Here is a 14,066-nt window from a genome sequence, read left to right as displayed (position 1 = left end):
GGTGAGGTGGCAGCTGCTAAGCAAAAGGAGTCTCTCACTGATGGAAAACATCCAGTCATTCCCACTGGAAAATCTCAGGCAAATCTATCCCTGTGGTAGCCGTTTTCACTTTCATGGATTTCATGGATACCCCAGAGATTAATTTTGCAGCCTCTGCTGATGATCTGTGTGTGGTGGGAGGCACAGACTTGCTGGATGTCTCGTGCACAAAGTGAGCCTTTTAAATATTGTTTGCTCAAGCAGACCCCATCATCACCTGCTGTGTAATTCTCACATTCAGCTACTGTAGCTGTTTTTAAAGAATGCTGGCCAACTCCCTGCTTATCAGTAGCCTTGTACAGTCACTAACAAATGGACAGAATAGCAAAGAATAAATGATAGCAAACAATTTTATTCTGTCCAGGAAGGCTTGAGGATCTAAAGAGTTTTTGCATAGCGACATCTGAGCCAGTGACTTAACGTGGTTGTAAGGGAGGATTACTGAATGCATCTGAATAAATGCAGATCTTTCATTTTACTGTCTTCTATCAGAGGAATCTGGAAAATGCTATCCTTTATGATTAAAGGAATACATTACATTAGGAAAGGTTTTTTTATTTTATAGGTGCTCGCAGAATCAATAAATTTGAGGCTGTTCTCTACGTGCTCCTGATTTAGCTACAAGCAGTGTCTTTGAGAAGGTTCACTTTGCAAAGGATTAAACACATGAAAGCGAATCCCACCAACCCAGAGCTGGATTGCAGGATCGCAACCCAAAGGGGATGAACACACAAGACAAAGCACCAGCAAGTTCTGAAGTATAGCAAAAATCTGTAAAATCTCAGGTGCACCACGGAGCAGCACTAGAAAACAAGTATTATTTAGTTTTCACTAAAATATAACCAAACCTCTTACCGACATAGCCAGGAGTTCCACAGGCTGTGGACATCACATCTCCTTTACCCTCCATCTTTGACAATCCAAAGTCACTGATCATGATTTTTGACTCTTCATCCTGGCTGTAGTAAAGCAGGTTCTCGGGCTAGAAAGGAGAATAAGCACAATGAATTTTGAATATGTAGGGTCAGTAACAACCTCTGTTGACTCGTGCATCGCATTTAATGCAATCCTTAGCTATGTCATAGACAAAAATAATTTGTTCCCCCTAAATCTGAAGTTGTTCTTACAACCTGCATGGAGATCCTCTCCTGTATGGCAATGAATGGAAGACACTGACACCCTGAGCTTTGAATAATTTTTCTGGGATAACAAACTTCTCCTTTGGCAGCTCAGATAAGAACTAAGGCTCATCCCTTACTTGTGAGATGTGTCTGACATATGATCGCATAGGAGTGATAAAAACAGAAGGATTCATTTGAAATCAAGTAAATATGGTAAATCCGGGTTGTGTCGTGAAATTTTTTTATACAGCATTTGAAAAAAAGATGTAAGGAAACCAGTAGGTATTAGAGAAATTTTGTATCTTTTCCACTGGAAACAAACAGTTTTGAGAGAGGAAATGCCTTTACAGTTAACAGGCTTTCAGCAAGGATGTTTTTGCTAGAGCTGATTAGGAAAAAATGCTATAGCACTAAGCACAGCAACTTGTTTATGCTGAGGGAAAGCACAAATCATTCCACAAAGCCCTGTGACTTTTTATACCAGTGTCAGGTGGGTTGGAGAACCCAACCAGCCTCCATCTGCTCCTGCATAGTCCTGCATCCATGTGCTCTGACTGTGCCACTGCTGTACAGCAGAACTCTTTCTAGGTGCTGTGAGAGTCCACTTTTCCCCTACTTAATATCTGGGCTCACAAAAAGGTCCAGCACCTGCTGGCACTCAGACAGCCTGGTGGCAACAGGCCCTCGACCTTGGGAGTCTTCACCTATACAAGTGATGGGTCCCCAGTGTTTCAAAATAACCTTGGTGTAGCCTTTTGCCCAGAAACTGGTACAAATTCCAACCCTCAGCCTGCTGTGTGCTCCAGGAAATGGTGAGAAGCAGCTGTGGACACACAGCATCCTCAGACTCCTTGGGAAACATCCAAGCTTGGATTTGCAAGGAGGAGCAACTGCAGTACAGCAGCACCAGCATCTGCCCTCCCCTCTTCATCTGCTCTGGGGAAAGAGGGGATGGAGAAGTGCCAGAGGGTTCCCCTTCAACTTCAAGGGGAAATTAAAGCATTTTATGGTTCCCCAGTCCCAGCTTAAAGTGCTGGCTTTATCCATGGGACACAACGGCCACGAGAGGATCTACAAGGTACATCCACAGCTGTGAGGCAGCTGGGCTGAGATATAAAGGGAAACAATTTGGTCGTCAAAATAAACATGAAGTTTTACCATTTATGCTTCTTTCTCATGACAACTCGCAAGTCCAGTGCTTTAACTGGCCATTGCAATGCTGACACTGTTTTGAGGATCACAGTTTTATACCATGTTCTGCCCTTGGTTGGAGTCACCCCTGATTCTTACTTGTGCACTTCTAATCTGCTGAGGGGTTGGTAGAGCTGGCACTAAGGGAAGATATTTATTTCCTAACAATTTTTGCTAACTCACCTCAGGTTCCCACTTACTCATATTTAGTAAGGCCAAGAAACCCAGCCACATGAAACTTAAACTTGTTTAAAAGAATTCTGGTTCTTCAAGATGGTTAATTCAAAAAGCATTAACAAGGTGGATCTGTACCAAGGGAAGCTGCTTGAGCCTTCCAGTCCTTTTGTGCATCCCAGACTTCCCAGGATGTCATCTGCTGCCATCTCTTCTGCTGTTGCATTACTTAGATTAGAGACTTAGGGCCCAGACCTGCTTTTCCCAAATACAGCAAGTACTATTTTGGTATCTGAATAACATATAATTACAATAAATAATTGTTATGGATGTCTCATGGGTTGTATTATTGTAGAGTGGATTCTTTCCCCAAGTTTCATTTTGGGGATCATAATTTGAAACTTACACTTGGTATTTTGAGATCATAAAAAGCCTTACTGTATCCCTCTTTTTCTCATCATGGTATGTTTGTGCTAACAGAAATTCACAGCAGGTGCTCTTCATATACTGTAATTTCTGAGTCATTTTAACAACTGATACAGTACTGACAAAGACTTGTAAACAAAAGAAAGAAAGACTAGAAGAGCTTGTCTTTACCCCCAAACACCACTGGAGAAGGTTGGTTTGATCTAAATTGAGCATGGCCTTACGTAAGTTCTGAAAGTAATTTGTACATGAATCCACTTCCCAATCACCAGATCTCATATTTTACTACAGGAACTTTAAAATAAGATGATTTTTTAAAAGTGAGAGCTGCAACCTGCTTTAGATTATAAACACAAGAATTGTAAAGACAGGAATATTAAGAGTTTGTACAATGGAGTATCTGAATTAGGAGGACTTGGACATCCCTCTGAAACTTTTGGTGGCAGAAAGAAACCTGAAGTTATTTCCTAAAAACTGAACTTGGGAGCAAGCTACTCATGTTAAAATACTAAACAATACTTCCATACTGGAATGCTGTGGAAATCTAATAAATATGAGAATATTTCTATGTACAAAACAGCAGGAAATAAACAGGAACTGAGGGCAATATGTGAAGACTGTAGGAGATGGAAGCCTAACCAGTGCCTCCTTACAGAAAACCCATTATCTGGGACAACACCGGGGAGGAAACACTATTTGAGGATATCAGTGTGTATCTTCCTTCAGTAGATTCCAAGTTTTGTCTTAAAAATGTGCCAAACCAATACTTAAAAAAAAAAAAAGTTTCTACTTTCTATTATTCTACTCTATCTGTTGAAGTGAACGTCATAGGATGCTCACTTCTGGCAGAGGGGTACAGGACTGAGGTATTTCCCTTGCAGAAATAAGGTGCAGAAAAGCTTGCAATCCTCCAGGAATGGCCCACACACAGCTAAAAGATTCCCATCTGGAGTCAGAGGCTGGCAGAAGGAAGTGGCTGCACTGAGGCTGCCACAAAGGAAGGCCATGTCTGCCTGTCTTGGGCACTGCTGCACCTTGGAGAGCACCAGTGCTGGTGGTTACACCAGTAATGAGCTGCAGTTCTGCCCCACTGCTTTGCATTTGGGGACTGTCATCTATTATTTTACACCACACAGCATTTCACATCAGCACTAATTTTGGAGAAGATAAAAAGCAAATAAACAGTATCTCTCACAACCACAGTTTTTCATCCATCTGAATGTGTAACAACAAGGTCACATTCCCAGCACTACAACCTTTGCTAAGAGGAGTAGTCAAAGATTGCAAAAGTGCAGTTTAATATTAGATTATATTAAAAAAAGTAATTTTAAAATACATTTAATAAAACCTTGTATTTAAGAAGTAAAAAAAGAAGAAAAAATCTCTTCTTTGTGGCTCTTGGTTCTAATAATTTTTATTAAGCCTTTATATAATATGACCCATTTAGTCAAATTCCACTCTCTTTACAGGGGGAAAATTCAAACTCTGCATCAACATCCAAGGAAACTCCTGTTTGGAGCATCCCTCCAAAGCACCACTAGAGGTGTTATTCTAATCAATGAATTTTTAATTCCTGGCAGTAGATTTTGGTAGAATTAACCAGCTCAGGAACTGAACCCACTGTTTTCTTTTTACATTTGTATCTTTTTCTAACATCTTATGCTTTTTTATTATTAAAGATACTAAAGATGGGGCTGTTCAGCTGCGTGCTAGGAAATCCAAGCCTTTCTGTTTGTCTTAATGACAGCATAAGATACCAGTAGGAAACAATAAAGAAACAGTGTTTAGGGTTTATTTTCACCAGAAAAGCTGAGAGGTTTTGATGTGACAATATGGTATAACTGAAAGGAAAATGCCTAATGTTTAATGTCTAAATATCACATTGTCACACAATGGTCCTTAGAAGAATTCTTGCTGTTAAGAGTGTCTCCAAAATACCATGACAGGAAGTCACTCACACTTTCCCACACTATTTATTGTTACTAATTATTATTAAGTCAAAGTAAACGTAGCACAGCAAACCTGCAAGACACTTCACAGCAGTAAACACATCCCAACTGAGATGAGTTTTCTGCCTTAATGTAACAATTCTGGTCTTATTAACTAATGGCTCTTCCCCACATCACGTGGGCCATTCCCACTGTAACAAGCGATTGCAAAGCCCTCATTAAAATTTCGTGGAGTGGCTTCGGAGCATCTCTCCTGTGGCAAAACCTCACTGAAACAGCCAGTCCCAGGGTACACGTGTCGGACTCACATAATTATGAAATGAATCCTTTGTTAACACTGCCCAGGGACTGAGAGGTGCTGTGGCCGTACCTTGAGGTCCCTGTGCACGATGCCCATGCGGTGCAGGTAGTACACAGCGTCCAGGACCTGCCGGATCAGGGTGCTGGCATCCTTCTCCGTGTAGAAGCCTTTCTCGACGATGCGGTCAAACAGCTCTCCCCCCGACACTCTGGAAAACACGACGGGAAGCACAGGTGTGAGGATGTGCTTTGTAACGCCCTTTCTTCCTCACTAAGGGATGGTCAAGGCCACGCAGCAGCCGCAGGCAGGCAGAGCACACGTCTGTTTGCAGCCCTGGGGGCTCCCCCGCTGTGTCCCAAGGAGGGCCATGAGGATGGTGAAGGGTCTGGAGGGGAAGCTGCATGAGGAGCGACTGAGGTCACTCGGTTTGTTAAACCTGGAGAAGAGGAGACTAAGGGGAAACCTCATCACAGTCTTCAGCATCCTCATGATGGGAAGCAGAGGGGCAAATACTGATCTCTTCGCTCTCGTGACAGTGACAGGACTCAAGGAAACAGCATGAAGCTTAGTCAGGGGAGGTTTAAATTAGACATCCATAAAAAGTTTTTCACCCAGAAGGTGTTTGAGCACTGGAACAGACTCCCCAGGGAAGTGGTCACAGCACCAAGCCTGTCTGAGTTCAAGAAGCATTTGGACAATGCTCTCAGGCACACGGTGTGACTCTTGGGGTGTCCTGCAGAGGGTCAGGAGTTGGACTCAATGACCCTTATGGGTCCCTTTCAACTCAACTGTATTTTATGATTCTATGATTTGGGTTTGATTTTCTTATAGTCCAAGGACTGATCAGGCTATGACGGAGAATAAAATCCATCACACATCAGGGAGAGATCAATCTATCACAATCAGGTATTGATTCCCTCACTAGCACTTGCAGAGGGAATCACAACCCTACCCCAGCAAGAGCCAGGGGAGCAGACACTGGTTTCCAGGCTGTCCCACCCTAGTGAACTTTGCATAGGTGAACTTGCTCTGCTGCTGACCCACTCAGGCCCACTGAGGCTCTAAGGCTCCCTCCTCGTATGATCCCTTGGGGTTCACTTCTCACTCCACTGACCAAGGCTTGGGTTTTGCCCTGGAGAAATGGTCCCATTCTCCTTTCTACTGCTAAGTGAAACACGTTCAGGAGTTGCTGCCAGTACTTATAGAACATTAGTTTATCAAAGCAGCCTGCATCTCTGACAATTCCAAATGCTCTCGGAGGTCCCCTCACTTACTCATCCACGTATTTCCATCTATCAGCAGCCAAAAACTCTTTAGGCAGAGCACGGACCCTGCCTGGCACTGGTAGAAGACAGTTATTGATGAGTAGTGCAGGTTATCAGTGCAATTGATCAACGGATGACACAAATGAGGAAAGGATTCCACAACTCAAAGAGGAAAGAAAATAAAACTTTGACATCTCACTATTTAATGTCTGCTATATTACACTTTTTCTCTGCCTTGCTAGAAATAACACGTTCTGAACCCAATCTTAAATAAAGAATGGACACATTAAAACTCCCTGGAGGAGTATCTGGGGAAACAAAAGAGGAAAGAAATGTCTGAGTAATTGAAATAATAAAACTGTCAGCAAAAAACTGTCCTACTAGGGTAAATAAAAGATTTCCATTTTAACAAGCAAAACCTATTAAAAAATAAAATGTATGCGATATGTTTCTTCAGCAAGCTGCACCACTTAGCATATCATAAATAGCACAGTAAAACTTTCTTTAAAAACAAACCTAATAAAGGGAAAATAACAAATGATTACAGTCATTAAATACATATGGACTGGGAGCTTGCCATTACACGAACACTAGGTAATTCAGCCACTCCAGGCAATAATCTGCTTGAATAATGCCATGAAGTCACTTCCTAGGGAAGTTTGGAACCTGAATGAGAGAGAATGCTACCACTAAAAATGAACACATTCAACTTAGAAAATTAAAAGGAACCTTGGAAGGAAAAAAAAGAAAAGAAACCAGATAATCCTCCTATTAAGTGCTAGGCAAACAAACCAAATAGCTTGCTAAAATATTGGCACTGAATTGAAACTGCAGGAAAGGTGAAGCTCACCCAGCATGTGAAGTCCACCAGCAGCCTGAATTAAATCCCTTTCTTTTCTAGTTTCTCACAACAGGAACTGCATTTCTCACCCATACATACATGTACATACATACATACATATATATAGACATACATACATACATATACATATATACATATACACACACATATATATGTATACACAGAGTGTTGCTCCAAATCCCTGCCTGACCCATCGTGTGCTTTGCCAAGGGACAACAGAGACACCTCACCCTCGCCATTCACTGAAGGCAGATACAATTTTATTGAATCTGGCTCCTATTAGCTGACTGTCTTTTTATATTTCCCCTGCAGTCCTTTTATTTTTTTTTTTCTCCTGTGGATTGATTGCACTGAAAATTGAGCCCACACAGTAATTAATATGACTGAATACAGCACATTTCCCCCATGAAAATGCAGTGCATGCTGTTTTGCAGTTTCATACAGTTACTTTTCTTATATTCAAGCCATGGACTGCTTTAGTAGATACTGATTTACATCACTTGCTCTCCTGAACAAGGAAACTCTCCTTCGATCTTTACAGAGAGTATACTTCCAAAAAACTTTTTCATTAAATCGAGGGAATTTCCCTCCATGCCAGCTCACTTCCCATCCCCCTTAAGCCTCATTCTTTAATTGAAAGCTTTTCTTAGTCAGATTTAGTCCAGTGGATCTACTGTACCCAGGCTCAATCTGTTTATAATTTTATTTCAGCACACGGAAAATATTTGCAACCTCTTAAATGATGCACTGTAAAGCAGAGCTGAATCCAAGCACTCAAGAGGAACAGCCAGTATATCTGCAGCCACTTGCTTATTCAGAGTGTCGACAGCATCCCAGGTGTATGCAGAGAGTCAAGGGACTTGTGCTCCTATTTATTGGTGTGGTGACTCAGTGTTATGGTACAGGGGATTCGCATTACATGTTTGCACTCATCTATAGTGTCTCCCTGCTGTGGGCAAGATTCCTGGCTGAGGTTCACCTCCCCAGGATGCTCTTCAACTCCGCACCCAAGGCCATGGCTACTTTCCATATGGAGCTTATGTCCATATGGCTTTTCTCCTCCAAAACAGGGTTAACTCAACCGTAATGTCATTGGGAATGCTGCTACGGTGCCCAAGGAAGGACTGACATAAGTCAACGCTGTTGCAGAAGCAGACCAGCAAAGGCAGCTATGGGAGAGTGTCTGAGTTCTAAACTCACAATGGAGATATGGCCTGTTTGCTGATCTCGATCCCAACCTCCTCTACCCTACTGAAATGGGACTTGGCATCTGCACTGAACAGACATGGGCACTCACAAAGCACTGCTGCCATTTGTTTGTTCCGGCCTTTAATATTCTGGGACAACCTATTTTCTTTTTAATGGCAGCACCAGTTTTGCCCTTTCTATGGCAATCCTGAGGCACAGTTGAAACTGCAGGCAGTAAGAGCAGAATGGGGTCTTTGTCTTAAAGAAATTTAAGACAAAATTTTCTGTCCAGAAGGAGAAGTTAGGAGGGATTTCTCATTAGTGGAAGAGGACTGCTCCTGTCTTGCAGCTGGCTCTGGCTCATGGAGCTGGACTCACAAACAATAGCAAAAGTAAGCTTTTTCCCCTGCTGATTTCCATCTTGATTCCCCACAAAGAAAAAGTCAAAGGAAGACTAGCCAAGTTCAGTTATCTGAAAAGCATTTAACCCTGGAGCAGCTCAAGTGTCATGCTGTGATCCAGAGCAGCATTAGCTCTGCCCAGGGACTCAGTGCTGGCCAAAACTCAGCAAAGTGGCCACAACTGCATCTTCTGTACAGATGCCTGCTGGGACTGCCTGTATGGAGCCTGTGTAGTTCCATCCCTTTGTCCTTGCTCAGTGGGTCTCCCCTGCTCATCAAGCATCATGGACAGAGCCCAGCACTTGGAGAAGGAGCTCAGCTGGGAGTTCACATCACACGTGGACACCCCAGCATATGCCCCTGCCTGGCTGCAGCAATACAGGACATAATTTCAAAACAGAGACCAGAAGATTCATTTAGTTTAGAATGAAAAAAATTCCCAAACCCAGCTATGAGTACTTTTCACTTCTTACCTGAGGCTACACGCCTTTACTACATATCATCATCTATCCACATGAGGAAAGCCAGAATGAGTATTATTTCCATTTTTTTCACTGAAGAAAAGAGACAGAAACTTTCAGACTTGATCCTTTCAAACAGCCAGGACATACAATAAAGTCCTCCTCCATGAGCCCTTACCCCACTAGCAATGTCAGAATAGTTTATTTTGGAAAAGACCTTTAAGATCGAGTCCAATCACTTACCAAGCACTGCCAAGCCCACCATTTAACCATGTCCCCAGGTGCCACATCTACATATCTTTTCAATACCTCCAGGAATGGTAACTCTGCTACTGCCCTGGGCAGCCTGTTCCAGGCCTTAACAACTCTTCTGGTGAAAAAAGTTTTCCTAATATCCAGTTTAAACCTCCCCTGGCACAATTTGAGGCCACTTCCTCTTGTCCTATTGCTTTTTACTTGGAACAAGAGACCGACCCTTACCTCACTATAACCTCCTGTCAGGGAGTTGTAGAGAGCAATGAAGTTCTCCTTGAGCCTCCTTTTCTCCAGGCTGAATGCTCCCAGCTCCCTCAGCTGCTCCTCATCAGGTTTGTGCTCCAGACCATTCCCCAGATCTTCTCTGGACGCACTCCAGCATCCCAATGTGTGTCTTGTAGTGAGGGGCCAAAACTGACCCCAGGATTCGAGGTGTGTCCCCCAGTGCTGGGCACAGAGGGACAATCATTGTCCTGGTCCTGCTGGACACACTATTGCTGATACAAGCAAAATGCGCTGCCACCAGCACCCAGTCTGAAGAGGGGCAGTAGGACACAACCTGACCAGATGACAAAAGAGACATTATCTGCAATTCTGACAGGGAAACACAGATTGCACTCTGTTTCCAGGGTTTTCTGAGATAAAAGCTTACAGATCTAATGTTTCCTGAAGGATAATTCATGTATTGATTACACAGAATCTCTCAAAGGATCTAGCCTGGTGCTGGTGTTTGCAATAAATTCCCACAGCTCTCTAATCTGGGGGTAGCTATAGAAGGTTTTTCCAGGTCTCATGAGGATGAACAGGGAAACAGAGACAGATGTTAAAAACAGAACCCGTGCCCCTTGATATATTTTTAGTCTCCTATTTTCCTGGTTGGATTTGGAGATTTTGCTTCTTGTTTCTTCCCAGTTTGATGTTTAAATGCAGATCTAAACCTTCAGCACAAGCTGCCACACTGAGGGTCTCAGTTTAGGACAGGTTTTAAAAAACTTTAAAATTACAGTGGTTCTGTGTTCATGGATGAGCTGCCTCGTTATTTGGTCTCTGAGTGTGTACACTGTTGGCTGAACACCCTTCTCAGACAGTAAAAAGGGACCCTGAAAGACCTTGCAATACTCTTTAGAGGCAAAGAGGAGGTTACTTTAACACTGGCCTAGTAATTACTCAGGCTCAGTTCAAGTACTTGTCACTACACAGTATTCATGTTTTTGGAATTTCTAATTTACAGACATAACTTGGGAGAGATGAAGAAACACTTCAGCATTACTATTACGCCTTCACTTTACATTAACCCATGCCACCATCAGTTCATCAGGAAAGAACCAAACTGACAAACAAAAAGAAAACCTGTTGCAGGTAAGGAGAAATGATGTTATAAACCTTTTTCTGAAGCACTGATTCTTTTGCAGCACCATCAGGAAAGCAGAGTGGGCAGAGTTTCAAAGAAATACCTTGATGAAAAATGAGCACCAAACAAAAACTCCCTTGCAATTTAAGGCTCCTAAACTCATAAACACAAGGCAAGAGCCAATCTCCCTGAATTTCTGGTGTTTTTGCCAGCAGTGTGAAACCTGCACCGGCACACTGCAGGTCACATTAGCAGGTACCTGCCAGACTGCCACCTCAGCAGGGCTGCCTGGTGGGGGACACCCCTACATATGTTAGCCTTCAGGTGAATGAATACATGAATAAAAGAACAAATAAATGCTGGAACTAAAAATATGTTAGTCATATTCATGTATTCATGTTACCCTTTCTTTCTCTGGGGAGGACCATCTGTGTGTACAGATAAATCCTCTCATTTATTCACCCCTGCATCCCTTTCTGTTATCAAGCATAGGAGCCTTTCTGCTTGTTTTAGAAGCTTGAAAAATAACACCCTTTGAAATATCACTTTGACTTCTCTGCCATTTGGCAAAACATTGATGTTTTTCTTTTCTGTGTCTTTTGTAGTACAGGCTGGAATTGCTCTGGATCATTTACTGCTTGACAGTTTAATTGCATTTTATCAAGAGTCTTATTGATGAACTCATCAGTGGCGGATTTACATGAAGAATCCCAACAAAGCTATTCAGAGCTTGTCGGCTTTTCCCTCCAGAGTCATGTTAAGTTCACCTGAAGCTTCACTGCAGTTCAAGTCATGATCCATTCTCCACTGGACAAATCACCAATACCTCTTGTTGGGTTGAAATGCAGACACATCCCTAGGGACTCGCTGTTTAAAAGTACAGATGAGGGATGCCTAATGAAAAGAGGATTGATTTCAGAAATTTGGAGAAGTAGGCCTTCCAGGACAATATGAAAAGTAAGTTAAATATGAGCATTAACCTGTAACTGTGAGCAGCTTATCGATCAGAAGTTACACTTTGAAGTTTCCCACAATACCAATCAGAAAACGTGCAGAACTCAGCATGAAGCTGAAGTGTGAGGGGAGATAAGAAAGACTGAGGGGACTACTCCTGGGAAGTTCTGGCTTTGTGCATTACTTTTCTGTAATGAAGGAATTCTTATTAATACAAATATTTCCATTTTTTAAATGTATTTTGTTTTTAATGCAGGGCTTTTCTGTTTGGCTTTTAACTTCCTCTGCATTGTGAAAATGCATGAGAACCAGAAAGCAAACCTGAACAGCGTGCTGTTTAAAAGGAAAGAGAAATTGGCCACCCTAATCTCATTGTTCAAACGAAGTAACGCATTAAAAGAAAATAAGTAAACAGATTAATAGATTTTGAGACCCAGAAAGGAACATTATGATTATTCAGTCTGACCTCTTGCAAATAAAAGTACGTGATTAAAATTCTCCTTGTACCCATAATCTAAGGTGTTAATCAGGCAGGGACAGATATTGCTACAGAATTGCTGTATGGCCTACAGAGACTTGCTTTATTTGCTGTATATCTCAGAAAACTGCCCCGGCTTTCTCATTTGCAGCACATCATAAAATATCCAACTTGAACAAGGAGAGGACTTTTCTTGTTATTGTAGCTTTAAATCTGATGGTAACATAAGTATATGCTCCAAGGCCACCGAAGAAAGAACACAAGATTAGTTTTGGTTTATTTTTCTTGAAAAGATCTCCAGGATCATCAGGTCCAACCTTTAACCAAACACCACAGTGCCCACTAGAACATATTCTGAAGTGCTACGTCTACTCAATAGGCCCTTCAAGGGTCTTTTTAGAGCCTTCAAGGGATGGTTACTCCACCACTTCCCTGGGCAGCCAGTTCCAATGCTTAACCACTCTCTGAGTGAAGAAAATTTTCCTATCATCCAACCTGAACCTCCCCTGGTGCAACCTGAGGCCACTTCCCCTTGTCCTCTTGATAGTGTCCTGGGAGAAGAGAGCAAGTCCCACCTGGCTACAACCTCCCCAGAAGCAGTTGTAGAGAAAATGCAATGCAAGATTGCCGTGGTATTTATTCTGGGGGCCTGATGGTTCTTCAGCCCTTCATCTCTCCTGTGATGGTATCTGCACCAAAGGGTTGCTCCCCACCCTGAGGGGTAGTTTTTGGAAAAAACTGGGCAAAAATGGTGCAGTCATTTTTCTGAACCAAACTGAGCAAACTAAAACATTTTTTTTCCCCCTGCATTAAAAGTTTCATGTGACATTTGCTGAGCAGCTGTAGTGAGGTTGTGCTTTGGAGAACAGACCTCTGTTTCCACTGGGACAAGACTGTTAAGTCTCTGGAAAGCTCAGCTCGGGGATGTAATGTAGTTTGGCAGTTCAAATTTTTGGAGACAGCATTTTCCTTCACAGAATCCCTGCTGCAGAGATCTTTTGAGGTCCATGATTCTTCAAGGTCAATGCTGTCTTGTTTTATTCAACATTTTATTCCATCTTCAAAGATCCAACATTATATTCAAAATTTCCCCTGGTCCCATCAGCTCTAAAAGTGTGACAGAACTAACAGCAACCAAATCAAAAAGGACATCAGGTTCTTAAGTCTCTTGTGATTACACCTTTCTGACTGACAGCTTATGACAGCCCTTCAAAGAGGTGGTAAATGTCCCATCCCTGGAAACATCAAGGATCAGGTTGGATGGGTCTCTGAGCAGGGGGAGTTGGACCAGGTGACCTTAAAGGTCCCTTCCCACCCAAATTATTCTATGATTCTATGACATAAAGGTTGGTGCTTCAGCCTGTTTTTTCTTCATGGCTCTGCATTAAATGAAAAGCTGAAGCTGAAGCTTGGTGACTCACCTGTGACCTCTTGCTTGTTGTGTGGGCATATATATATATATATATATATACACATATTTATGTATATATGATTTTGTTCCCTCAACTTTTTCCACTTTGCTTCCAGAAAATGGAAAAGTACAGCTCTGTAGATAAACCACCACTCAAAATACATTTTCCAGTATCTGAGGGCTGGAACAATGTATTTCCTAACTGGTCTCTTATTCCTCCACCTCCCCACAAAATAAGC

The 14,066-nt window shown here is 42.3% G+C and overlaps 1 protein-coding gene across 3 annotated transcripts in view; it reads right to left on the bottom strand.

The window, feature by feature from the left end:
• The window catches only part of CAMK1D (calcium/calmodulin dependent protein kinase ID), a 216,742-nt gene that overhangs the window by 40,488 nt on the left and 162,188 nt on the right, over nt 1–14,066 (bottom strand). For all 3 annotated transcript variants that reach the window (XM_050324274.1, XM_050324275.1, XM_050324276.1), the window contains exons 4-5: nt 5,271–5,409; nt 895–1,021 (exon numbers count right to left, since the gene is read on the bottom strand). In XM_050324274.1, the coding sequence (XP_050180231.1) occupies nt 895–1,021; nt 5,271–5,409 (266 nt within the window). The remainder of the gene's footprint in view (nt 1–894; nt 1,022–5,270; nt 5,410–14,066) is intronic.

This window comes from Myiozetetes cayanensis, unplaced genomic scaffold, assembly GCF_022539395.1.
Source record: "Myiozetetes cayanensis isolate MyiCay16 unplaced genomic scaffold, myiCay2020 scf3, whole genome shotgun sequence".
Taxonomy (NCBI): Eukaryota; Metazoa; Chordata; class Aves; order Passeriformes; family Tyrannidae; genus Myiozetetes; species Myiozetetes cayanensis.
This window is presented reverse-complemented; position numbering and strand designations above follow the sequence as displayed.